This window comes from Fringilla coelebs (genome assembly GCF_963513975.1).
Source record: "Fringilla coelebs genome assembly, chromosome: 8".
Lineage (NCBI taxonomy): Eukaryota > Metazoa > Chordata > Aves > Passeriformes > Fringillidae > Fringilla > Fringilla coelebs.
The window spans coordinates 33,636,841-33,664,564 of record NC_140066.1 but is presented as its reverse complement, the minus strand read 5'-3'; the positions used below and the strand labels follow the sequence as shown (position 1 = coordinate 33,664,564).

Below are 27,724 nucleotides of genomic sequence, written 5' to 3'. Positions count from 1 at the left end.
TAGTTCTTGTGGGAATCATTGGTTTGATGTCAAGGCCAATTAGCTGCAAGTGGAATTAGCACATGCCCCGAGCTGGAAGACAAGAACATGCTCTTCCCTAGATGGGAAAGATGTTGGCCAGGTGTGCACAGAAATTCTGGAACTGGCATCACATTTCCCAATGCTGACAAATCTCACAGCCCTGCAGCAATGGCCTGCTCTGTCCTGGGCATGGGACAGAGAGGAGAAACCTGCAGCCCAGACTGACCCTTTGCACCTGGAATTTACACTCAATAAAGGCCAGCACAGCTATTCACCCTCTGTCAGGTCACCCAACACACCAATCTTATCCCCTCCCTCACCTTCCCCTACTTTTGCCCTCATTTGTGCCAGCAGAAGTTTTATTCTGTTTCATTATTTTTAGCTTTTCTTGGACTGATCTATGCCTGCTTTGGCTACTGAGAAAGAGTTCAGCACTTGGGATGGAGGGGGAACAGGCAAAGTGTGTCATATTAAAGGAAATAGGCTGCACAGATTTTAATTGACTTTAAAGATCCAAGAGAAGCAAGACAAAGGAGCCAACTTGCAGGACTCCATGCAAGGTGGCCCAAAACTGAATGTTTAATCCATATTTTGAATCTCATGCTGAGAGCAGCCAGCAGTGCAGAGACTTTGCAGAGCTCAGGAGGGTGAGAGCCTGGGGAGGAGGAAACCCCAGGGCACATCCCTGCACAACCTGGGTGGGCAGCAGATCTTAAAAACCACAAAACTGTAGAATCAGAGAGTATCCTGAGCTGGAAGGGACCCAGGGATCATCAGTCCAGCTCCTGGCCCTGCACAGACACCCCAACAATCCCACCCTGTCCCCGGCAGGGCTCTCCAAACTCCCGGAGCTGGGGCAGCCCTGGGGCCGTGCCCATGCCCTGGGGAGCCTGGGCAGTGCCAGCACCTCTGGGGGAAGAACCTTTGCCTAAAATGTTCATGTAAACTGCACTGAGCCCTGAAAGCAGGAGAGCTGCCCCAAGCACACTTGTGCAGCTGGGGACATCCTTTGGGTGAGGAAAGAGGGGGACAACCCCAACCCAAACCACTCAGCAATCCCACCAGCAGCACTGCACCAACACTTGCAGCCAAACCCTGACACCTCTGTGCTTTAGAAGATTTTTGGACAAACACCCCAGGATGGTGGGGAAGCCCCAGGCTGTGGCTGACAACGTGCACGAGCCAATGATGCCATCCAGAGGTGCTCGGGTGCAGCACAGAACTCTGTGTCATCAAAGGCTAAAGGCAAAGACAGGACCTCTGTATATCAGGTTTTAAACTAACCTCACCACCAAATAATTAAATTTTTTTTATTTATTTATTTTTAATTTATCCTGCCCATCACTTGTTTATTTTCTGTCTCTCCTCACCGCGTGCCTCGATTTTCTCAGTGTACTAAATAAGTAATTCTGAAAAATATAGATACACCTCTGACCTCTCCTGGCAAACAGGAGTTACTTCATTTTACTGCCAGCTGCTGACAGCAGGGCTGGCACAACACAGGGAACTGAGAGAAACGCTCATCTGTATTTGACTGCTCTGCAACAGTGCCTGAGCTGAGGAAGCACCGACCACACACTGAAAGAGGAAACACAACCTTTGTTCCCCCTCTAGGACAGCCAGCTGCTCCCTTTCAGCAGGGAATTCATGACTCAAACTCAACACAAGAAATGCCTCTCTAGCACATGATCACACACATTTATGTGTGTTTGTGCACACAGAGTTTGTGCCATGCCTGAGCAGGGGGGATGCAACATCACCTGGGGCACGTGCCATGATGGGCAAAGCACGGGACAGGAGAGCTCTGGTCAGCAGCAAAGACCTAATTCACCTTTGTGTGCAAAGATGCCTTCTTTGCTGGCACCTGGGTCTCTGTGGCAACAAAATGTGGATTTGCAAAGCGATCCCATTCATATCAGCATAAAATCAAGCACTGAATCCTTATTTTCTCTATTAGGAACCTGATGGGATTAGAGCCATAGAAAGTCCTGATTTGGAAGGGACCTGCATGGACCATCAAGTCCAGCTCCTGGGACTACAAAGATTACAGACAAATAATCCCAAAAGCAGAAACTATATAATTAATTTTTTAACTTTTGGGATTTCCCAAGCTTTATTCAGATACAGATCTGATTTTCAGATGTACTATCTTAAAATTACAGAAAATACAATATACCTGTAACTGAATGTTTTTCCTCAGAAACCATCACTTACTAGCCCATTAGAATTAAGGCACAGGGTATTATTTTATCACCTTACACCAACTAAAAAGGAATATGGAGGAACAGATTGACTTGAAAACAAGCAAAATAACTTTTCAGATAGTTTATGGCAAGCATGATTTTCACGTGCTGTATTCCCCCCCCAAAGGAGCATCCTTCTTTTACAGTCTCAGGATTTGAAAGTGAAGAAAAACTGTGAAAATACAGATGACATCAGATGGCAAAGGGGGCATGGTTCTGGGTAAGGGGAGATGGCTAAAATGAGATTTTGGTGTGGGATCAGGATGTCAGGTGGAAGGACAGATCTCTGCACTGTATTTGGAGTCACCTTGAGCTGACCTCAAAGCCAAGCTGCTCAGCACTGGGCCATGTCCTGTTTAGAGGTGCACTCTGGCTCTGTGACAGCTCAGTGAGAGCACAGACCATGGGGACAGCTGCTCAAGGAGGGGTTTGCTTTTGGAGCCATGGGTGACCCTACAGGACCCTGCACTCTGGGAAGGTGAGAGCTGGGGAAGCAGCTCTTGTGTTTCAGACACCTCACTGCTGAATGTGTGTCTGGAGGCAAGGGCAGACATATGGAGCCCTTCCTAAAGCTGTGAGAGATCACTGACCCACAGGGATGGCTGAGTCAACAGTCTAATTTTATAATCCCAATAATATAACCCCTGACATGTCTTATATCAAGTGTACAACCCCTTCGTGCAGCAGCAGGAAAAAAAATAAGCAAACCCCAGGAAATAGATCAGTTCTAGGTGCTGTGATGAAAAAAAATACAGCAGGAATTTAGCAGAAAATATTCCTTCAAAAGATCAAAGCCAGTCTGTACTCCCCTTCCTGCTACTTTCACACAGCGCTTTCCTACAAGGAAATGTCACCATCCACCCAAGTCTGTGCTGCACAAGGAGGTGCTTGGGCAGACAACAAATGCAAACCTACACTGAGAGCAAGGGGAAAGGATGGGGAAAGGCAGGGACAAAGCCTGGCCTCGGGGCTCTGCTCTGGGAGTGCAGGGTGAGCACTGACCTGTACTTGCCCGTCCGCACCTGCACCGCTCTCATCCCGCACTGCTGGGCTCCCCCGACATCGCTCACAATGTCATCCCCGATCATGATGGCCTGTCAGGGCAGTGAAATACAGGGAAAGTTCATTTCTGCCATCTGTCACCCTCCCCCGACATAACCAAGAGCTTGATTTGAGGTCTAACGCTGCCACCGGACAAATTAAACGCGATAATATTGTCACCGTATTGATTAAAAGTCATCCCGCCCTGGGGGAAATTCATGCCAGAGCTCCTCCAGCAGGGCACTGGCACAGCACACACCTGTACAATTTGTAATCAATCACAGAAATCAAAGGGATTTGGGGCACAGTTGAAAGAAAACGGTGAGTTTTATGAAGTTAGGCCTCTTCTGTTCCTAACAATCCATTCCTGCTATGCTCCAAGCAGCTTAAATTAAGCTTAACTTCTTAAATCTGGTGTTCTACAGGCTGGTCAAAAGCTTAAGCTTGTAATCACTGAAAGCTTGATCCCAACCTGTTCTCAGGTTGATACAGGAAATCACTGCAAAATGGAATTTATTCATTTTTGCACAGAATGACACTATGCGTACAGGACCAGCACTGTTTGTGTTACCATCAGTTTAAGTATATGCCAATATTAATAAACAAAAGTGAGTGGATTACCAAAAAAGTAACTGGTGGTGCTAAGATTTGTCTGGTGCTTGATAAAAAGAGTGCACATAGCACCTTCCTGCCTCTGCTAAAGATAATTATTAGATCAGAGTGTATCAACCAAGGGGTCCTTTCTGTTGACAATCACATCACCAAAATTTCAAGTGCTTATCATCCTGCATTACAAATTACTGTATTTATTCTACTCTCCAAATTTAAAATGATTGGGAATGCCACTTTATAGTTTCAACAAAACCCAGTACATACACAAAACAGCAATTTTCCATTAATGATCCAAAAAATCAGCTTTACACCTCCCAAAGGTGTTCTGGATTACTCTGCAGAGAACAGAGGCAGCACCTAAAACTGGGGAGGCACAGACTTGAAAGTCTGTAATGTGGTTTAACAATCAGATTTTTTTTCACCTTTTGCATTCAAGTTGAATTTTGTCTAATACAGAGTTAGCTGCATCTTTAACTAATTTATTTTCATCTTTTAAATCAGCCTTTTGCTTCATAAATGTAACTGCCTGGCTTTCACAACCACGGTACCTTCCAGCTCCAGACATTCCTGCCTGAATTTCCATCCCTTCCCCAGCTCTGTTTTGCTTGAGAAAGAATAAAAATACTAAACCTCCTGTGCTATTTTTATGAATTATCTAATTGCAACAGGATCTTCTTCCACATATCACACTGCATGTAAAGGAAATCTCAGGATATACCTAAATTTTCTGAGAGGATTCATAAACCAAACTGAGCTACAAACATGTAAATACGGGACAGCTTCTCCTGTAGATAGTTCACCTTTCCTTAGTGCTCTTCCAAACCAGCAACTCAGCATGAAATGGGGAGAAAATGATGGGTTAGATTTAAGTAATTAGGAAATGAAACATGTAAATGTGGATAAGGAAAAGGGAATAATCCACTGGTGCTGCAAGAACCTGGCAACACCATCCTCAGCCAAGCACCCTTACCAATTCCCCCCAGGCTGCTCCAGGATATTGAATCACTCTCAACCACTGGCTTTAAGAGATTACAATTCCTTTTTCTTACAGAATTCCTTCCAGCATCTCCCTGAGGGTGAGAGGGAACAGACCTGCACTGCCTCATGCCCTCACTCAGCCCCAATCCCAACATTCGGGATGCAAAGGCAATCTCAGTGCCGTGTCCTAATAATCCTAAAAGGAATTTCCTGTGACAAGGAAGGGCAGAGCAGGGCAGCCTCTCCAAGCAAGCCCCCTCCTGCCCACCAGGGCTGCATTTTACCCCATCCAGGGAAGTTTTCCTGCAAGACTCTGGCAGCTCTGGCAGTGCAGCTGAGCAGCGATGCCTGTCCAGGCCAGCTTGTGGCACACGCATACAAAAATGTGCTCCAGCCCCCAGGGATTTCACAGATTTACTATCAGTGAAGGGCAATAATCACTAAAGGAGGACCAATTATTCCAAAATCATTTAGGATTTAAAAAATCATTGGCAAGAAGATAGAGGTCAGAAGGTGTGCTGTCAAGGGAAATAAAAAAACTCTACCTGTCAAACCTGGGTTTAACTTCCTCTCTGACTGCAATATGGTAAGAAGAGAGAGAAAGATATAAAACTGAAAGGTCATATAGCCACTGAAAGCTGGAATTAAAAGATCTCCATTTGTGTTCACATTTTACACAGGGATCAAACCATTAATCTGTTCAATCCTTTGGCAAAAGTTACTTTTTTTTAGATTGGCTACAAATTAACTAAAAAGAAGGGGAAAAAATGCAGTGACTATCTGGGTTTTAAGACAAATCCTCCAAGAAGGAAGGTGGGTGTAATTTCTATTTCCCTAAGATGGTGAGAGGTGGTGTGTGGTTGTACACACACAGCAAATAAAGCACATGTACCAGAGCTGAGGGAAAACACTGCTCTCAAAGGGTTCCACCAGACTCAGCCCAGAGGGGCAGGGAGAACAGAGGAGATCAACACAGCCCCCAGGAATTTGGGGTGGAAAGGCAAAATATACTCCCCACAGTCAGCAGTGCCACAGACCCTCAGCAGCCAAAACTAATAAATCTTTTAGAGATGCTGCTGGGGTGGTGAGTGGGAACCACAGGTAGGTTTTGTCTGTCCATAGACAGAGTTTCAGCATTCATTAACTGGTGACAGGAAAATGTCTGATCAGAAAAGGAATTACAGAGAAAGGAAATGAAGGAGGCAGAAAGATGAGAACATCCTGAGTTAGCCAGCCCTCAGATGGGGGATTTTGGAGGCTGAAGCCCATGCAGGATGCAAACAGAGATGCACAGAAGGCAGTGTGCTAACTCCACCAGAATATTTAGCACAGAGAATGCTTCTAGAGTCAGACACATTAATGCCTAAACAGATTTTTTGCTATAGATTTAATGACCTCAAGTTAAATGTGCTAGGACCATGAGGAAATAAAGCTTATACACCACACCTTGATGCATTAAATCCCTTTAGACCAGAAATACAACACATTTGCTTTTCTCCCTGTTCTCCTTCACCCAAGGAATCATATCCCAGGCTGCAGGATCCCACATCAATGTTAATTTTGTTTCTATCTTAGAAGTCCAAAGGTGCAGGGCCAGACAGTTCCCACTAAGATTCCAGCTGGATGGAACCTTCCAACTTCCCTTGGGCACTTTTATTTTGGGATGGAAGACCCTGCCCTGTTGGGCTGGTGGGCAAGGAGGGGATGCTGGCCCAGGAGCAGGTCCCCTGTGCCCCCCTGGGTGACCTCTCTGCTCTCATGCACCACTAACTCCCACCTGAGGCTTGCAGGTGGGTTTGCTTAACTACCAGCAGTTTATGGACTCCAGCATGACCTGCCATAACTCCCATTAAAGCAGGATAATTTGCTACAGAGAGAACTTTTTATGATTATATAAAACTACCAGAACCTTAACATTATTTAGGTTTTATTGTAAAGCTGTAAAAATCATCCACTGTTAACAGCTGCCCTAAAACACGTGAATTAGGCATTTCAGTAACCTTTAAGATGTGTTATTCTTTGTCATAGCACTGAATTGTAAGATAGGTCTGGTTACCTCTAAGAGGTTTAAATTTCCAATCTATTAAAGTAATACTGGCAATCTGTTATTTCTAGGCCATTGAGGAAAGGTTAAAATGAAAATTGGACTTTAGGGAGTTCCTCTTACTCTAAGTGCAGGCTGAAAACATCTCAGCAGCAGAAGGCAGAGTCAGGGTCTCAGTAAGAAGCAGTTATCAAGGGAAATGACTGGTGATAACTTTATTGATTAAAGCAGCTTGAGGAATTTCAGAATTGCCACTGTCTCAAATTACTGTGGTGAGACAGCTTTATTAAAAAGGTATTTTTCATTAAAAGCCAAGTGAAAGAAAATTGTAGTATGTTTTCAAAAGCACAGCTCATCTAAAATGGTTTAATGATGGTATGGATTAAAAGCATTCCACAGGTGGAATAAATTATTGGAATAAACATTTTGTAAAAGCAAAGGAAGGTAAAACCAGCCCCTGTCATGTTACTACAAATGCAGAATTCATCCAGGAGACAGATTAAAATGTAATGCAGTGCATTACAGGAACTTACTGAAGTGACTATACTGAGGTTTTAAACTAAAAATAATGAGGTTTTATTACTGTGTACCACAAGCTAAACCAACCTGCAAATCCTTCTCCAAAAATACATTGAAGTCACAAGGTCAAGCACTCAAAAGTTAGGAAAAGATGCCAGAACTAAGGCAGTTTGGAATTTGTTTCTCCTACATGTGTGTGAATCATGATCCAGGCTTTAGCTCCAGCAGTGTGGATTATTGTTTCCATGGTGGGTGTCATTATCCAGTGGGGTCTGCTGCACTCCTCCTGGGTTAGGAACACACTCCCCTCACTCCCAAACTCCCTAATTATAAAACACTAGACCTACAAACTAGACCTATCACTACAACAGCTTGATGGCATTCAACATTAGAAACAACATGAAAAAAGGGCAAAATTCTGACAAAATATAAAGTTAGGCACGAGCAGCAGACACGGAAAATAGCAGAGAATGAGTAAATAATCTCCTCTGGGGACTATTCCTGCTTTTCTGTACCCAGAATAAATCCTCCTGAAGCTGATGGGAACCACTGCACAGGGCTCACCCTGTGGACCAGCTTTGCCAGCCTGGTTGGTGATGTATCACATCACATCACATTTGTTTCCTGGGGCAAGGACTTAGAGACAGGAGTTCTGCACCTGGGTATTCCAGGGATAGTCCAGACTGGGCTATCTCATTCCTGGGAGGATATGGACAGACTGAAGGGAGCACAGAAAAAAGCAGGGGGACTGAAGGGAGGGAAGCAGCAGAACTAAACTACAGCTTTAGCAAAAAAAACCCCTCCTGCAATGATAGCAAGTCTGGAGATAATTGGATGGAGAAAATGTCCAGGAAGTTATTTTGGTTGTTAAGTAGAGTAAAACTAGAAACAAGGAGATGCAGTTTAAAAGGGAAATATCCTGATATATCTCAGGAAAGGCTGCCTTCCCCCAAGACCCACTGGGCTGAACACCATCCCCAGGGCACTGAGAGTTGTTTGGCTCTCTGAAAACCACTGTGGACAAACCATTAATAACTGTGCAGCAGGGAACATTCCTGCATGGGGAAGGAGATGGATTAGATGGCCCACTAGGTCTTTTCCATCTCCCCACTCTGTAATAAAGCAAAACCCAAGCACATGCTGAATTACAGGGCCATAATTTCATCTCCAGGCTCCAGGGACCTACAAGCCACCCCAAACTTCACTCCTGTTGTTTATAATGTCACCCAAACCCCCCTGATGGAATTATTGTGCTGTAATTCACTGCTGTTTGTGAGGCTTCTCATACTCATCCTTATGTCCTGTGTGACAGAACAACAAATCAATGAGGAGGAGCTGGGAACAGCCACAGAGAGGGGAAAATGGGCTGTGCTGAGGAAGCACAGCATGTTTCTGGAAAGCCAAAAATACAGGAGGGGGTTTTGGGGTCAATCAGTGCATCCTATTCACCAAAATTATAAATTATTTTACTTCTGCCTTTTTCTTTTACTAAAAAAGGTAGTTAGTGTGACAGCACAGGAAATAAATGGCATTTTGGAATCAATGCAGCCACCCAAGCAGACTGCCAGGCATTAGGGCACCTCTTCTGCCAGGCACTGAGCCCTGGTCACATTCTCCTTCAGCCTCTTCTGTAACTTATCAAAGCTACAGCAAAGCAGGAAAAAAGCACCAGTGGGCACAAATGTATGGCACAGCCCATGGGCATGGCACCTCAACCTTACCTGCTCTGGTGGAACTCCCAGCTCTGCCAGGGCTGACTCAAAAAACCCTTTTGCTGGTTTCCCCACCACCTCAGCCTGGATATCACAAGCATACTGGGGAAAAAAAAAAAAAAAAGAGAGAAACACAAAAAATGCTGATTGGAAAAGGATTTGTTCAACTCCATAACTCCAGTTATAAAACCTTTGTGATTATTGATTTTTGCCCTTAAATAACACAATGGATTAGCAGGTGAAGGTAAATATCAGAGAATTTGGATAACAGAAGTGTGTTAAGTTTTCTGGCAGGAGACAAAATGCTCTTGAAACACCTCAAGGTAGAAATCTTTCACATTCTCCATCACTGAGTAATTTGCAGACTCAGTTCCAGTACTGCTCACTTTGTTAGGAGCATCACTCCGAGATGTAATAAATATTCTTTATATAAAGCTATCAAAACTCCTGGAGAGCCTTAAAAGATATAGAGGATTTCTTCAACCACCTGGCATGATTTTAATGATCCAAGTGAAAAATCAAGTTTCAAATCCGGGTTTTGAAAAGTTACGCTTGAAAAAACAGATTTTACAAGTTACATTTTCCTGCAACGAAGTATCAGTGCTATACTGAAAAAAACTGTTCCTTGCTTGTTCCTAGACAAAAGCCTAACAGGTAACACAGACCTTCAGGTTTTCCTGGGTATCTTGCACACAATATTCCACTTTTTTCTTGTCTGACTCCTCCTTTCAAGGGCCTCACTTGCAATAAGTTTGTTTTACTTAAACCATGAACTTCTTCCACAACAGAAAAAGTTCATGGTTTAAGTAAAACAAATTTAAACCAAGAAAAAACAAAGAACAAAGGCAGAAAAGAAATTAATCTGCCCATCTTTAGAATGCAGCAAATGAGTTTCAATGTGTGGAAACTCCCTCCACCAAGGTGAGTAATTACAGAAGATGACCCATATTTATGCCAGTTACTCTTTTAACAAGGTGCACAGGGTGAGCAAGCACAATTCCAGCTATAAAATACCTCCAGTGCCTTCATATATGCTCCAACATCAAGTTTCAGCCCATCAGTTTCTTTATAGTAGCGTCTGGAAATGAAAGTGATAAAATTCCCATGAAATGAAAATGCTGGCAGTTAAAGACAAAGAAACCACATTTTATTATTTCTGGGCCTTTATGGATGTCCATATGGCTGCATAAAAAGTCAAGTAATCAGAAAATCCCAGGCCAGGTTTAACACCAGGAGTTAGGGGAAGGACAGGCTCAGGACTGTGCAATGCTCAGGGAAAGGATCCCAGATGCCCATCTGGGAACAACATCCCTGGTTCAGAGGGATTTCAGTGTGCTTGAAGCAGGATGGACTGGGCTGTGCATTATTGCACAGAGAGCCCTGGCAGGTAAAGGGTGAGGGCTGGCCCCAGCCAGCAGCTGTGACCCCTCCTCAGTGTGCCTGCAAGGAACAGACAGACCGTCAGACAGGACCATCACTGCTGTCTCAGCCTCCCACACCAGGAAATCCTCTTTATCAGCCATCCAAGCTGAATTCTGTTCCTTCTAAAGATGCTCCCATGGCCATGAAGCTGATGGAATTAGAAGGTGTCTTTAGAAAGGTTTTCTGGAACAGCATTTCACATTCAGGCAGGTTTTCGAAGCTCTGGGCAGAGAAAAGACAGGTTTCTGTATGACAGGAAAAAAGGCAGGATGAGCAGTCAGCCAAGATTTTATGCCTTATCCTTCTGCCATTTTCGATTATTCAGCACAGCCTTCCTTTAAAATGACCACTTGACCTTTGCTGGAACAGCCATTAACCTTCCATAGTCTGGCGTAAACAGCTTAATTTTCTGACAGTGGCATGACAGAAGAAATTACAAAGCCAATTCCCACTCTCAGCCCAAAACAGATGCTAAATGTAAATCACTCCATTTCCAGGAGCAGGGCATTCTGCTTCAGTGACTCTGACACTTTTGTTTTCTATGGAATGAACTCAAACTTCTACCAAAAGCAACCTGCTGGCCCAGGGCAGGCACCTTGCAAAGGCCACCCAGCTGTGCTGGTTCTGCAGGCTGAAAATGAAGCTGGGTTTTGTGGATGGCCCTTTGCATCCATGAGGCTTCTCCAGTCAGGAGAACAGTTCTTAGAATCTACAATCTCCCTCCTTTGAGTCAGAGAACTCACCAGAGAACTTGTATTCACATTACCTCAATGATCAGCCAATTAAAATACAATATGCTCTGGGTGAAAACAGAGCTCTGAATATCCCAAAAATATTTATTTTTTTAATAAAAGTAATATTTCAAAGAAGTAAGAAAAAAAAGTTGTTTCTATCAATAAATGACCAAATAAATACTTTTACATGCACAGGGTACAAAGCATTTTTTGCATTGGTGACAATACAGTTCCTAAGGAAAGGTTGATTCTACATTTAATTTTGAAATATGGTATTACATAACACAAAATTTGATTATTTTATGTACATTAGCCAGTCTCCTGTTGGGTCAACATTTTCACCTCATCCTTCTGAGAAACAGTAAGGATTTTTCAGCCCTGTTGGAGGATTAGAGTGTCAGGTAAGGCAGCACAATGAATTTAACTGCTCCTTCCCACTGATAAGTTCTGCCCAGCTGGATCAATAACCCACAAACTAAGAAGGGTTTTCATGCCCATTACAGTCTATTGAACCACTGAGCAAAGTTGTCACTGCCCTTTCCCCAAGATAAACGTGCACAGTCTCTTTTAAACCCATGCATCACACAACAGGTAAGAATAACTCCTGTTGGGGTTTGTCATTATTCAGCACAGGAATTAATAACATTCTGTTTAAAATCTCTGAATACACCTAAATTAATTATTTTCAGGAAAACATTCCAACTCCCTGGCTGGATTTTTTCCACTGTGTGAAAACAGGAGGTCAAAATTTACCCTCAATGGGCAGAGAAGAATTAAAAATGCTGTCTGACATTAAAACTACCAAAACAATTGATCTGCCACTTCAAAAGCAGCAAACTGCATCACAAACCTACACCAACAGCTCTTTACTTAAGCATGGCCTTGGGAAATTTTGGGTTTCCTTCACTATGAAAAATCATTTATATTCAGTTTAGAGAGGAACACATGGCTAGAGGCAGCAGTTAAACCGACAGTTCTCACCTCTGAGACAGTAAATACTCACTCACTTGGGGATCACACACATCAAAATCCAAACTCTCCATGATTCCTATGAGGCTTTGAGCCCTCTTGAAGCACCACAAGTCCTCTTCACTGACAGGCACCTGATCAGATCAGGCTCTCAGCCCAGGCACACGGACTAAAAACCGAGAAGTCGGTACTGGGAGTGCCCACACCGATTTCTGGCCTCCAGTAAAGACATGATTAAAAAATGTAGAGACTTGAGGTGAAAACAGGGCTTAACTCACCCTTTTCCAAGGGAGATCAAGACAGGCTTCTCCATCCCAATCAGAAGTCGGAAAGCCTCGTTAAGGTTTGCGTAGGTGAAGTTCTCTGCTGCATCTCCAAGAACCACACAGTTGGGGTTTGTCTTATCAATCTCAGCAAATTCAGGGACAAGATCTACAGAAGGAGGCAAAAACCAAAAAAATCACAAATCCCTCACTGTGGATTCTTTGCTTTTTTCTGTCAAGGCTAGGATTAAATGTGTGAGATCTTATTTCTTGTTGGGACTCAGATGTTTGTTAGTTCTTAGCTATGTTACAGTCTCATAAACCCTGAGTTCTACAGCACTTCACTCTCACAAACTAAAAATGGAGACGTCTGCCTCTCTTTCTACAAGGTCTTTTAAGGATAAAATTAATGTCTAATTAGGAAATGACACTTAAGTTATTTTTACTTTTAACCCAAAACCCAACCACCCGTGCCCGTAATGGGGACTTTTTTATCCAATTACACAAAACCACCCAAACCCCTGGAGAAAAAGGTCAAGAAGAAGGAGCAGCCTCCACCCTAAAACCCCCATCTTGCTTTATATATATTACTATATTCTAAACCCTTAAACTCTGAGTTTTCCACCCTGAGATATTGCACACTTCTATTCAAACTCCACACCCACAATCCTGTCACTGTCATATTTTATGAAAAATCCCTTTGCCAGGATTTCTTCTCCTGGGAAGCTTCAGCTTCTCCATGTTTTGCTCCTCTGGAATGTGATTTGGAGAATTGTTTACCCAGCACGTGAATTGTTTTTAATTAATGGCCAATCACAGCCAGCTGTGTCAGGCTCTCTGTCATGGGGTTTTTTATTATCATTCTTGTTTTGCCTTCTGATGTATCCTTTCTCTTTCTTTAGAATAGTTTTAGTATATAATTTTCTTATAGTATAATAATGAATCAGCCTTCTGAGAACTTGGAGTCAATCTCATCTCTCACCTCATCCTGGGACCCACAACAACACCACAACAATTGATAACCACAGTTGGTGACCACCAACAATCAGTGTCCCCGAGTGAGTGACACCCCAACACAATCCCAGTCCTATCATTCCATTTTGGAAGCCTTTTCCTCGGCCTCAGGTCAAATGCAGAGTTCTCTTGGGGGTCAGTGCCTGTCAGCACAGAAAGTCTGGAATTCTCAGCAGCCAAGGTTCCAACACCTCATTGATTTCAGATTCCATGGAAGTGACTATGGGGGTGTTCACAAGGGTCCCAGGACGAGGGAAGAGAGGAGAATCTTGACTCCATGTTTCAGAAGGCTGATTTATTGTTTTATGATATATATTATATTAAATGAAAATGATATACTAAGACTACACTAAAAGAAAAGAGAAAGGAGACATCAGAAGGCTAGCAAAGGAAAGGAATGGAATGATAATAAAATCTTGTGACTGCTCACCACCTCGACACAGGTGGCTGTCACTGGTTATCAAGTAAAAACAATTTCACATGCTGGGCAAACAATTCTCCAAATCACATTCCAAAGCAGCAAAACATGGAGAAGCTGAAGCTTCTCAGCTTCTCAGGAGAAAAGATCCTAACGAAAGGATTTTTCATAAAACATGCCTGCAACAAGCGACAAACCCCCAGATTCGTCCTTCCCTTCGCTCCCAACAATACATGAAAAAACAAACAAATCTCAGTCTGAACCAAGTGCTTTTCAAACCCATCTGTCCCAAGACAAAGAGGAAACCAGAGCATTTCCCCCCTGGCTGTGTCCCCAGCGCTGTCCCACCGTGGTGCACCAGCAGGTGTGGCCTCAGGCCGCGCTCCCGCAGGAGGCGACAGGCGGCCGGGGCCGGCGCGGTCACTTGGGACACCGAGATGTCGAAGCCCAGCGCGCGCAGCTTCCTCACAAAGTTCTCCCGGGTGGCCTGGGTTTCGTTGGTGCAGAGCTGCAGCTTCAGCCCAGAGGCTTTGATCCTGCGGAGGGAAGGCAGCAGGTGAGGGAGATGAGGCAAGAGCGCGAGTCTCGAGCTGCGCCAAGGGAAACGCAGGTTGGAGATTAGGAAAAGGTTTTGTACAGAAAGGGTGATAAGGTTCTGGAATGGCTGCCCAGGGAGGTGGTGGAGTCACCATCCCTGGATGTGTGTGGGAAGTTTTTGGCTTTCCTGGTTTGCCCAGAGCCACAGAGAGATGATTTCTGCTCCCAGGAGAAGAGTATCCTCCTTGCATGTGTTTAACAAAGCCTGGATGTAGCACCGGGTGCCAGGGTTTAGTTGAGGTGTTGGGGCTGGGTTGGACTCCACGATTTGGAGGTCTCTTCCAACCTGCTCATTCTGTGAATTCTGCTAAAAAGGTGAAGATGATACTCCAAACCAGGAGCAGGATCCTTTGCTGTGACCAGATGCACCCGAAATCCTGACTCTAGGCGCTGCAGCTGCCAGTTAGTGCAATGCTGTTTTATCAAAACTGGGGTGGATCCAATCACATCTGTCATGAAATCTCTCATAAAACACCTGTGCTGCTTCTTGGTGGATCCTCCTGAAAAATCTGGCACTTTAACTGATTCATTAATAAATATTTACAGGTAACTGGCTTCTCAGGGGAAGAAAACACAGCCATGAGGGTCCAGAGCCAAGGACATGGCTCCTGTGGATTGGTACCCTGCAAAAGTTGGGTTGTTGCCCCATTCCTGCAGTGTCCAAGGCCAGGCTGGGCAGGGCTTGGAGCAACCTGGGATAGTGGAAGGTGTCCTTGCCATGGCAGGGGTGGGATGGGGTCTTGAGGGTCCCTCCAGCCCAAACCATTCTGTGAATCCCCTGCAAGCCCTCTGCCTCTCAGCAGCTTTGTTTCCCAAGCTGGGGACACGCTGTGGATGTCCCCAAAAAGCCTCTTCCCCAAGGATGAGCTGTCACCTGCTTGGAGAGCCAATTACTTCAAAGTGGCCACAGAAAATCAGAAGCATTGAAAATGTACCACAATTAATAAAAAATAAACATTTGCCTAAGGGACTTTCACTCAGCTCCTCTAAATGCATGAAAATGCCTACTTTTTATCAGTTTTCATGTGAATTTGTGCAAAATCATCTTTGAGGACCTGAGCACATGGAGATACAGATACTTAGGTAAGTCTGGAACCAGGCTTATCAATTCTGATAAAATATTATAATTCTTCTTTGCAATAAAACAAAAAAGGACTTTTCTGTTAAGGAAGTCCCTGCACTGATTCTCAAGACAACAAAACATGCTGGGTCCATTTTGTAGGGAAGAGCATCTCAATTGGTTGGTGCAAACACCAAAGCCACCTCCAGACAACAGATCTGATGATGAACTTTCCATCAAAAGATTCTTGGAAACCTGGCCCTGACCCAGAGAGCCCCTTCTGCTCATCAAAACTACACACCAGTGTCTTCTTTAATAATGCTGGTGATTCATTTCTTTCTTATTATTTGTCTTTCCTAATCATAGATATGTGAATTATCAATTACACTTAGTGGTTAATTGCCCTTCATAAAGATAGCTTTTCTCTTTTAAATTAGGCAGTTAATATATTGTAACTAATAGCATCCACTTGTACATTATAAATATATCTTCATTGATTGGAGCACTGAATGTGAGATTCACTCTCAAGTTAATGAAGCAATTGAGTGAAGAAGTGCAGGGTGTACCCAGGGAATAATTATTGTTAATGAATTATGATGTGACCTTCTCAGAACAATGAACAATTGGTGTGACAGTGGGATGACAATATTCCACATCTGTTATTTGAGACATGGTTTCAGCTGGAGTTAAAAAGCAAAGCAGTGTGATGTGGATGCACAACAAACTTTAATAGAGTGTGCCATGGGTAAAAAAAAAATAATTCTAAATGCAAAACCTCCTTGCACACTCCTAGGGAAAAAAAAACCCCATGATTCATACTGGCTAGAAGCAGACATTTGTTGAATTCAAATCTGCTTTTTCTCTTCCTAAAGGTCAACATAATGAATCTGGGGACAACACCAACCACAGACCTGCACAGACAAACCAGCATCCTCACAGGTCAGCTCAGTGAAAGCACAGATTCAGTTTTCCTGTACTACAAACTTCACTTCTTTCTCAGCATTTTGGATGGAAACCAGTGACACTTGTGAAAGGACTGAGCAAAGCAGGAGGAGTCTGGGCACATCCCAGACTGCTTCATGCCTTCGTGGCCACCAGTAATTACCACCCCAACAAACGAGCTCAGGAAATGCTCAGGATCAGGTCTACAAAGAGTTAGGCCAAGCTGGACAAAAAAAATGGGACTCCTCTGGTGACACATGAAAAGGACTTTTAAAAATATCCTGGAACAGTAAATGAAACAAGAATCCACAAAACTCTAGAGAAGACTTATTTCTACAAAAATATCTTTCCAATGAAAAGTCACCTTTTCCTTCCCAATTAGCATGAAAAGAGCCCTGTAAACTCTGCCAAATCCTGCACAGAACAGTCTCACTCACCTGCACACTCAGCATCACACACACTGGGAGGATCCATCCCTGGATGCTCAGCACAGGGATGGTGAGCAGAGCCTGCAGGCCAGCAAACAACTGTTAAACTCACAGCTTAAATAACCAGGGAGAGCTTTTACCAACAGCTCTGCTTGGGGGAAAACCTGCCTCCAATCACGTTTACAGCAGAACTCTCATTCAGTTTCCCTGATCTGGCAGGTTTTGCACATGGAGAGTCTGAAAGAACTGGCTGGAAGGTCTGTGTCTCACAGGTGTGATGCTGTGCTCAGTGAGTCTACAGGTGCAAAGCTTCAAGGGAAACCTCCAGCCTCTGAACTCACCCACTGCTCACACTCCCAGCAAAGCAAGGCAAGGCAAAGCACTGTAATTTCCACTGCTGGCAAGTGTGGGGATGTCAGGAGAAGAATAAAGAACAAGATTTGTAATGTGATGTCTTATGAGATAAAGAGCAAGGGATTAGGTACCTGCAAGAGCAGAAGAATGAGGCAGCAGGAGATGAAATACACGACACACGTTTTATCGAGATCTCAGAGTATTACAGATTTATCAGCAGGTCCATTACAGAAGCACAGGCACACCCAGGAAACCCAGTCAATCAGGCCTTCAGCTGACTTCCACACACCGTGGCTGTGATAAGGATCCCACTCAAACACCAGGAAAATCAATCCTGATTAGGGCACATGGACAGGCAGCGCTGCTCCCCATGCTGCAGGGACCCACATGGCCCAGGTCCCTCTGGGCATCCCCCCAGGGCTGCCTCTCCCTCACTGTTTGGGGCCATCAGCAGGCTCAGCATCAGACAAATCCACTTCTTCCCCCAAATCTGCCAATTTCCAACATCACTGCTCACACCACTCCTAATGCCCAAGAGCAGGAACAGGGGAGCTTCACCTGAGCAAGGCAGAGCAGCTTCTGAGCCTCCGGGGTGTGACAAATGCCAAACTCAGCTACGGTGGCAAAAGAAACTCGTCAGGGCCCTTCTTGGAGGGGATGGCAGAACAGAGATGGAGCAGGGAGCAGATGGAGAGGCCACTGTCCCCTCTGTGGGGGACAGTGTGTGTCACTCTGTGTGTCACTCTGCTGCCAGTGCCTGCTCTGCCAGAGAGCTGCCACAGCACACAGACACAGAAGGAAAAAGTCATTAAAAAAAAAAAACAACCTTCCAAACCCCAAATTAAAAGTGGAGAAGTGAGCACTGAGCTACCACACCAGCCTTACCAGAGGAGAGATTCAAGCCCACTCCAGATCCAAACAAGCACTTGGTCACCCAAATGATCCCCAAATCTACACCTGGGGCACCCACCCAGCTCTGAGCACCCGCCCAGGGGAGAAGTGGATGTGAGGGGTTTAACTGCAGCCCCGAGCTGCCCCTGGAGCCTCAGCAGCTCTTTGAACTGACCTTTACCTCGTTCTGCTGGAGCAGGACACGGGGCTGAGTGACAATGTCCCCCAGTGCAATTACCATGCGTCAGATGAGCCGGTCCCTTACAAATCACCTCGAACTTTACACATCTGCTGGCTGTCAGCATCTGCCAGGCTCACTCACCCGAAAATAATGAAAAAAACTCTCATTATTGCTCCATAACAGGTAAAGTGTTAGGACAATTATTGGACATCCTCACTGACCTTGTGCAGACTTAGCCAACCGCCCTTGCCAACCTTTATGGGCAGCCTTTGGGCACATAAAACACAAAATCTGTTCTTTCAGGTGATGTAAAGGTTGTGACACCTGTAGGAAAAGCAATGGTCCTGGAATCCAGACTGGGAATCATCAAACTTAAATTCACATTATCCTGCACATGGCTGGAGCAACTAAAAAAAGTGTAAGGCTAAACTTCCAATTTGCCATCTTTTCCCATTGCCTTTTACAATGAAGATTTTTTCCTAAGATGGGAATAGGAAAGTGCAGCCCACAGCCAGAGGTCCTGTGCAGATGGGCAGTGGGGCAGAAAGCAAAACCCTGGAACAGGCAACAAACCTGAGCTTGGAGACTGTCCAACAACAACTTCAAAGGGATTTGGAAATGTGCTACAAGAGATTTCCAGAAATGGCTTTTTATCCTGCTTTTGGGGATAAGATTTTGCAGAGTGCTTGGGTTGTTTTTTTTTTTTAATTTAAAAGAAAGCATGCTGAGCCCTTTTGCTATTTGACTCTTTTGCATCAGTGGACAAATATGAGTGTGCTTCAGTGTAAACCTTCCAGCACTCTTGATACCTTGTCTGAAACACAGGGAATCAACAGCACCTGCAACCAAGCCACAAAGAAAAAGCAGGACTGGGCAGGGTTTATGTTAGTGCCCTCTGCAGGGGCCAGGGTGCTGGTGCCCCAGGTAAAACCTCACCTGATCTTGCAGGTTTTTCCCAGGAGAACCTCCCTGGGAGCACCACACACACCTGAGGATCCAAAAGGGTTTTCTGGCTCAACACTGGCTCAGAGCAATAACCCCTTCTGGGGTCCAGCTGTGCAGATGCCTGGTGGGAGGAGAGCACATTTGCTCTGTTTAAAAAGCGTCTTTTTGGCAAAAATGTGCTGTATTTTCTCTGCAAATCTGTATTCCTGCCATTCCAGCAAAGTCATTATTTTAGAAGCCTGAAGGAGGCCGTAAGTGCCTTTGCCCATCCTTACGTGGTACAAGCCTCCCTGAATTCCATGGAAACACTGAATTCCCCAGTGGATTTTTAACCTGGTGGGTGCAACGGAATCAGAAGACTGTGGATAAAACTCCAGGATTTTCCTTCTCTCTCCCAGCGCCCAAAACTTTCCATTCCTCTGATTTCTGCCATCACAGCACATCCAAACTGCTTCAATCTTGCTGTCACATCTCTGATGCCACTTTTGCCCCCTGACCTCTTGGTGTTTCCTTTCACTGATGCCTGTCATGGGTCCTGAGTACAGCCAGGCTCATTAAAGCCCTGGTTCTCTGGGGATCCAACTTTCTGCTCCATGTAGCCCTGACAAATCCTTACACATGGCACTTTTTGGCCCCAGTCCCTCCTGCATTCCTGAAACTCATCTCTACATCTGCCATCTCCCCAGCACAATTTCCTCTCCAGCCCCATATGGCTCACCTCTCTCTAAATATAGAAGGGGATAATTTGGAGGCAATCCAAAGGAGGGATTGTAAAAGGGATTAAAAAATAGGAGGGCATTACCTTTGCACATGAATAAAGCAGATTAATAGGCACACATGAAGGAGCCACAAGAAGAGGCCAATGTTACCTAAGGGTGGGCAAGGGTGACAAAAGGAAGGGTACAGTTATGAGAGTAAAAACTCTGGAAACACCACTTTGAGATACTGTTTGACAGTAAAAACTGAAAAAAAAAATCACTAAACTGTAGCTCAAAGCAAACTTTAAACACCCACCAATGCCTTTATTTAAGTGTTTGGATAATTTAGAGTTTTTCAGAGGTAGAAAGGAATCCTGGAAATTGTACACTAAAACCAACACAAAGTCCATCTTGTCCTGAATTCTCTACAAAGGCCATTGAATACAGCTGGATACCAGAACTTCTGCACAAATTATCCAACACCATAAATCATAATCCACCTCCCTGAACAGCAAGGAAGACAACAGATTAGTAGGCAGCAATACACCACAACAGTGAAATCTAGAATTTAGTGTTTAATAAAAATAACACATGCTTCTGAAAGGAACTTGCAGAAAGGAAGCACAAAGAATACAAGAAAAATCTCTCTGGTCCATTAAGTTCAGTAACAAGATGCATTTAAGGCTGCAGATTACCAAATCAGCTTAATGTATTACACCTCAAAGACTTTAACCACACTGCAAATGGTTCAATAAGTAAACTCTGGCAGACCTTAAATAGCTGGTAAACCTCCACTTTGGGAGCTGCCAAGGAAAAAAATCAGATTTTCGGGGATTCAGTTAGCATGAACAGGTCTGGGATGTATTTATTTGTATTAAGCAAGATATTTTTATGGACAACACAGTGAATGACACCCCAATAGCTTTTAGTCTGTGCAAAAAGGTGGGCACAGGATCTTTAAGGTTGCTTCCAACCCAAACTATTCTATGATTCTATGAAGCTGCTGATTACTCCATTAAAAATTCCCTCAAAACCAAGTTATCTTTGACAGGGTTGAATTCTCACTTTGTACACAAAGAGCACCAATTTGTAAAGAAGGAATTCTGAGACCCTGAAGGTTAAGCATGTGTAAACTTCAAAAATGCAAGCACTCACTAATGCAATTTGTGCACAAAGCAGGTGAACACCCACAACTTCAGGGACACAAATCTTTATAAAGAAATAACACTGCTGATTAGGAAAGCAAGAATGGGTTAGGAACAGCCACTGCTTTTAGAAAACTGTGACCACAGCTAATGTTACAGACTGGAGTGCAGCTGAGGATCAGTTCCTGGATCCCCTCCTGGCTCTGCCAGGGAACAGCCACATGGCAACACAGAATGCTTCATTTTTTGTGTGTCTGATGCTTCAGGAAGGCAGTGACACCTGGGTGACTGGATTGCTTTGGGTAGAAAGTGCAAAGAGAGTCAAGTACAAAAACAAATTAACAGGTATTTACACAAGGGTCTGCATACTTTATTTGAAGGTCTCTTTCTAGGAGAACAACTCCTTTTCTATCAAATGTCCCGAAGGCACAGCAAGCCTTGGAACTCTGAACATCTGCACAGCCTGTGCTAAGCCACATTATCTGCTGTGACAACAAAGATTTCCTACTCCTCATGGCACACACACTTCCAAAAGGCTCTTTGTGAGCTCCCAACTCCTCTGAACCCCCACACCCTGAATTGTTTTACAGTCCCAGCTCCATTTGTTCTCCTCACAATCTTCTTCTTGTTAGACTCTCCAGGTATTTTATTTTAACAGGAGTGTCCAGCTGCTCCCCAGCCTCCCTGCTCCCCAGATTTCCGCTGCCCTTTTCAAGGGCTCTGTAGAAAGCTGTGCTAACAGATGCACCAGCCCAGCCCAACAACAGGATGTTGTAAACCTCCAACTCCTGTGTGCTTTTCATATGGATATGCTAATGGACACACTATCAGCACACAGCCGTAAATGCAAATGCCAGAGCACAGGCTGAGCATCTTTTATGGGTGTTTAACCACCTTCTGTCTTGTAAGGGAGCAGCTCCCTGCTATTTGTAAGATAAAAAGCAGCTAGCTCACCTCGTGTCAATGCTGTGTAAATCGATTAGGACAATAACAGCACGGCACTGAGGCTCTGTCAGGGCTGGCTCCAGGAGAAGCCTTTAAGTCACCGATGGCCCTTCTGATCTCACCCACGGGCTTTCAGATCTGCTCCAAAGCATCTGCCAGGGAACTGCACACCCTGGGAAGAGATGGGTGGGGCTTAGGTAGCTTTTTCAAAACAACAACAAAGATATGCCACAGTAAGTTAAACCATCAAGAAACATTGTGTCTTAAAAGTTTTAAGGGGATAAATTATCTTTTCCAGCCACTTTTGGCCTTCTTAGCCATCCACGGCTGTAATATCCCCACCTGAAGATAACAACAACAGTCCCTGGAGAATCTAGAGACGTTCCTGGGTCTAGGGGTGCCAGTACCCTTTGGCACATGGGTGCCTGGCTGCCACAGTCTGGATGAGTAACAAGGATCCAGATTCACCTTATCCCTTGGGCACAGGACACAAGCTCTGCTCAACAAATACTCCTGTGTCTGTTCACTTTCTCAGCCTCCAACTCATCAACCCCCTCTCAGTGCACACTGAATCCTTCAGTATTCCACAGGTGAGATGTATCAGGGCTGCAGGTACACCAGCAATAAACAAAGCAGTCCCAGCAGTTAACACTTAGTGTTTCCACCACAGGTATAGCAGTTATTGATGCCTTGCTCAGGAGGGTCTCTACAGCAGTGAATGTCACCTTGCTCAGGGTGTTCCAGTGTCCATCAGCTTCTCTGGCCGTGTTTCTGCTCCATCTGACTGTACTGTTGGCTAAAAACAAACAAACAAGAGGGAAGCAGCCATCACAAATAGAAACCAGGCCAAATTCTGCTGGCAGAAATTAGGCTGCTGCTCTCACAAAGACTAACTCACATAACTGCACAGCAGAATTTGACTGAAAACAAGAGAAATAATGCAGAAAATGTAGTTTTAGGAGGTCAGGACAGCTTCAGTCACATGAAACCAATGACAAATGAGTATGTTTACTTATCATTTTTATTGGAGTGTACTATATGTTGTTACACTAAGTTAATTGCTGTAATGGGGAGGTGATGTAGCAAGACAGTCTGAAAAGAACAGGTCAGCTGTCCTGCTGTAAGAGTCCTTATCTGTACTCTCAGTTATCAAAATGGGATTAAGGTTTCAGCTGGACATATATATGCACTAAAAGATGTTAGCTCCTTTAGCAGAGGACCACAGCAATTTGAATTAGTTATAAGGTTCCTTACTATCTGCAATTATGGCTCTTTAATTGATTAAAAAAAAAGGAATTAATTAAAAAGAGCTCCTTTTAGCTTTGATCCATCTGCTTGAAACCACCCAGCTGTACTGTGACGCAGACACAAATATTAATGAGCAACTGGCAAAAGGATAATGAGTCAATAAAGAGTTTAAATGGTGTGAGCCAGAACAATTACTAACCTAATAGGCAGATAAATAAGGCTACTTGACTTTACCCAAGGAAAATGATTATTCTTCACCACTTACATTGAGTGACCTGAACAAAGTGGTTTTTTTCCCTTCCTGGCAATTTTCCATTCTGCTGTTCCCAGTTCCCACAGCTATGAACACTGCTCACCAAATCCTGCCCAAAGGAGATCAGCTTTCCCTGCACAACATTCCAGAGCCTTTTGCTGGATTGCATCTCCCAAGACCCCTGCAGCCCTTCCAGACAGGCAGACAGGTCAGATGAGCTGCTGAGGCCTTCCTGTGACTAACAGGCAAAAAGGGCTTAGACATTTCCAGGATTGCCAGAGAAAATTGTCCTACATTTAGCCCAAGGCCAGTGTTTTGCTGCTGCTTCATCAGCATATTTCTGATGTTACTGTAAGTTAGAGTGCAGTTTAAGTTGCCTCCATGCAGGAGGTTTCAGCAAATGTCATGACAAAGATTATTAAATAACAGCCTGCAACTCGACAAAAGATGAAGCTTAAAATTTAGGAGCAATAAAACAATGTCAAAAGCATCTGGTGAACCACAACACAGGTATTACTGAACATGTCCAGGTTTCTAAAGGAATGATCTGATCTCTGGCAGTATTTATGCAGTTGTTGTTATTTATGCTTGGTTTGGCCATGCCTGGAGGCCTTGGCTATGATCTGGGCTGTCCCAGGCTGTGCTCTGCACATGCACAATCCCCTGAAAGAACCACAGGCCACAGGATTTCAATAGAAGCAACTTCTCCCTCTGCCTAGTTTCACTGAATTCCCTGGGAATGCTGCTCTCCCCTTGGCCGTCCCAGCATCTGCACCTTCTCCTGGCCAGGTGAGCACCAAAAACCAGCCAAGAGCCTCAATAAGGCTTGAAATTACTTCAAATATTGCTCTCTGACAGCAGTGGGAACTCTGATCCATCTGATAACATCTTCTGTGCATCCTACATGTGTTTCAAGAAATATGAACACATAATTATGGGTGAAAAAAAAAAAGCAAGCAGCAAAGAGTTCTGTTATTATCAACTAATTTGGATCTTCTTCAGTTCTGCCTTTCCATGGCGGTTCCACCAACATATAGGCACATATTTAACTAACCTCATATCATTAATTATACTGAAATCAATATTTATTCCTGCATCTTCTCCTGCTCAGTAATGCATTTGTCCCAACTGTGTCTTTGCTGAGTGGCCCCAAAGGGCAGAAGCTGCAGAGGTGCTCACCAAGCAGAGCTGTCAGCGTTTCACAGGGCTTCAGAATTCAGATATTTAAAACACTGCAAGTGGGGTACATGCAGCAGCATGGAATCACAGAATGGTTTGGGTAGGAAGGAACAGTAAAGTTCCACTCTCCTGAAATGGACAAGGACACATTCCACTACCCCAGATTGCTCCAAGCCCCATCCAGCACTTGCCACGTGAAACAGACCTGGACTTTCCACAGTGGGTGAATGAAAGCCAAAAGGCTCTTCCAGAAATTCACAACCACACAATCAATACTTGTCTTTAAACAAAATTGTCCCTGTGGCTGCTGCTCTCCCCTGGCCCCATCCTGCTCCTCTGGTCAAGCAGGGCCAATACAGACACACTGGCAAGTCAACCTAATTAAATAAAGTTAGTTAAGTTAAAGTTACTTAGCTCATGTTACCTGAACAGCATCACCCAGCTAAAAGTGAAGGAGTTCCCTACCTGTGGGCACTGGGAGTACCTCACCAGGACCACACTTTGTTTTTGAGTCCCTTCCAAGCTGGGCAATCATTAACCTCAGCACAGAAACTCTCCACTACAGGCGTGCAAGCTCCCTGCAAGAAGTTCCAGCTAATTTGACAGCAGAGTTAATCAATTTACAGACACACCAGTGTGGGTAATATCTGAAAAACGATTACCAGGGGACGGTGCCAGATCTCCTGGACGCTGCCAGCTCCCGCCACCCGTGCAGTGTCACCAGCAAACACAGAACCACGCGGGACGTGCCCGCCGCACCGCCCAGACCCTTCTCCCCACCGGCCCAGGCTCTGCGGGCTCCCTTCCCTAAAATAACCCCCAAAAGCACCAAGCTACCCCCAAAAGCTCCCGATTCCCGTGCGGGACTTACACAGCACAGCAGGGGCTGGCTGTGTAAGTCCCACCAGGCGGTGACCGCCGCTGCCCCCGCTGCAGCCCCGGCCCCGCGCTGCGTCCCCTCTCCCCGGCCGCCCCCCACCCACCTGCGCACGGCCTCTACCGAGCCCGCGATGGGGACGCCGCCGCCGGCGCCGCTGTCGTAGAGAACGCCGCTGACATCGAGCAGCAGCCCCCGCACGGCCCGGGCCCAGCCCCGGCCCCGCTCCGCCATGGCCGCTCGGCTGCGCGCCCGGCGCTGCCGGGAAATGCAGTCCCGGCTCCGCTCCGCCCCGAGCCCGCCCCGCCGCACCGCCCGCAGCGGGGCTCGGCGCGCTGCAACTGCTGCTGCCCCAGCCGGGGAAGCGGCCAAGGCCGGGCTGGAAGTGGAGCAATCCTAGTGAGTGGCATCACCACCTATGGCAGTGGAGTGAAATTAGATGGTTTTTAACGCCCCTTCCAACCCAAACCGTTCCGTGGTTCATATGACACCCAAGAAAAAAGCCCCACTGACTCATCGTGTAAAGAATTTTACAATCGCAGATAAGATGTTATCAGCTGTGTTCCAGCTTTATGGATAGCATTGTTTTCTCCCAAATATCTTCTCGTTGCTAATGCCATCAATAGAATGGCACGACTCCCAGAATGTATAAGGAGCTGTGGTGGAATTATAGTCCATTTAGCTTTAAGGAAAGCAGAGGAGCTTTGGCAGCATTGATTTGCATCACCGCTTCTGGAATAGCCTCTGGCTTCTCCCTAAAGATAATATCTAAACTGTGAAATTCATTAAATAGACTCAGAAATGGATCAGGTTATTTAAAACAACATTACTAATGGCACAATATCTCAGCTGTCTGCAGCGATAGTGAACATTGTCTTGGATAGTGTTATCAGTGCAGGACACCCGCTATGAATATTGATCCACAGCTTGTTACAGCCATCACTTGCCGTCAGGACAGGTCAGGGTTGAAACCCACCTAGCATCAAAGCAATTTAAAGACAGCACTTGGGCTGAATTTTAATGCCTGAGCTGGGAAATGGACCAACTTCAGAGTGCTGGAACTAATCCATGAGTATGTGCACTTCCACATGCATGTATGTTTGTAGGTTGTTGTGTATATACATGTGAAACTGATGAGATTTGAAAACATCTTGTAGCTCACAAATTCATTTCAATGCTGCCATTTACGTTCTCAGCTCCTGCAGACCCAACAACTCAAACAGAAGTATTTGTAGTCTCACATATACCAGATTTTTTTTCCCAGTTCACCAGCTCCCACATCCCCAAAACCAAGCTTTAGCCACCTGTAGCTTGTGAGTGTGAAGTCCTCAGGTCTGAGCTTCTCTTCCACATTCTTGTGGTATTCTACCCCAGAGGCTGGTGCCAAATGGGCTTTTAGATAATTAACAGTAACAGCTACATTTAATCACGTCACCCTTGCACATCATCATCTCATCTTCTTGCTTTCCTCTTATCTTAAGGCCTATGCCAAGAATTATTTCTGAGCCCAATTCTGCTGAGGCTGAGATGGCAATGAAGAGGAGGAGGGCAGTGCTCTGCATCTCTCCATTGGAATAAAGCAAGTGGAGCAGCAGATTCCTACTGAGGGCTGCCTTCCCTTGCTGAAGGGTGCCTTTCCCCAGTCTATTTGATGATTTGTGGCACCAACAGACACTGAAATGACAAGGAGAGGGAAAAGAATCCTCGTGAACAGATACAAGTGTGCAGAACCTCCCCACCCCGAACAGATACAGGTGTGCAGAAATTCACTGCAAGTGTGTTTTCAATAAGCAGGACTGGCTAGAAGTGGTCACAGGGCTGGTGCAGAGTGGGGAGGCTTGGCCTGCTGTCACCTACTCTGTCCCAGTTATAGAGTGAACAGGCAACAAAGTGTTTTCTCCCAAGACAAGGAGAGTTGGTTAAGGGGTTGTTCAGTGGGTTAGGAGCTCAGTCAGGCCTCAGTTTCCCTGCCTTCTAACTGGGAACAGTAT

The 27,724-nt window shown here is 45.0% G+C and overlaps 1 protein-coding gene across 3 annotated transcripts in view; it reads right to left on the bottom strand.

The window, feature by feature from the left end:
* Positions 1-25,984, bottom strand: part of LHPP (phospholysine phosphohistidine inorganic pyrophosphate phosphatase) — a 73,202-nt gene extending 47,218 nt beyond the window's left edge. For 2 of the 3 annotated variants that reach the window (XM_084210572.1, XM_084210571.1), the window contains exons 1-6: positions 25,840-25,984; positions 14,339-14,526; positions 12,574-12,727; positions 10,185-10,248; positions 9,180-9,272; positions 3,287-3,358 (exon numbers count right to left, since the gene is read on the bottom strand). In XM_084210572.1, coding sequence (XP_084066698.1) covers positions 3,287-3,358; positions 9,180-9,272; positions 10,185-10,248; positions 12,574-12,727; positions 14,339-14,526; positions 25,840-25,967 — 699 coding nt within the window. In that variant the 5' untranslated portion in view covers positions 25,968-25,984. Of the gene's footprint in view, positions 1-3,266; positions 3,359-9,179; positions 9,273-10,184; positions 10,249-12,573; positions 12,728-14,338; positions 14,527-25,839 lie in introns of all 3 variants that reach the window. The other variant, XM_084210570.1, reaches the window with a different exon arrangement.
* Between the last annotated feature and the right edge of the window lie 1,740 nt (positions 25,985-27,724).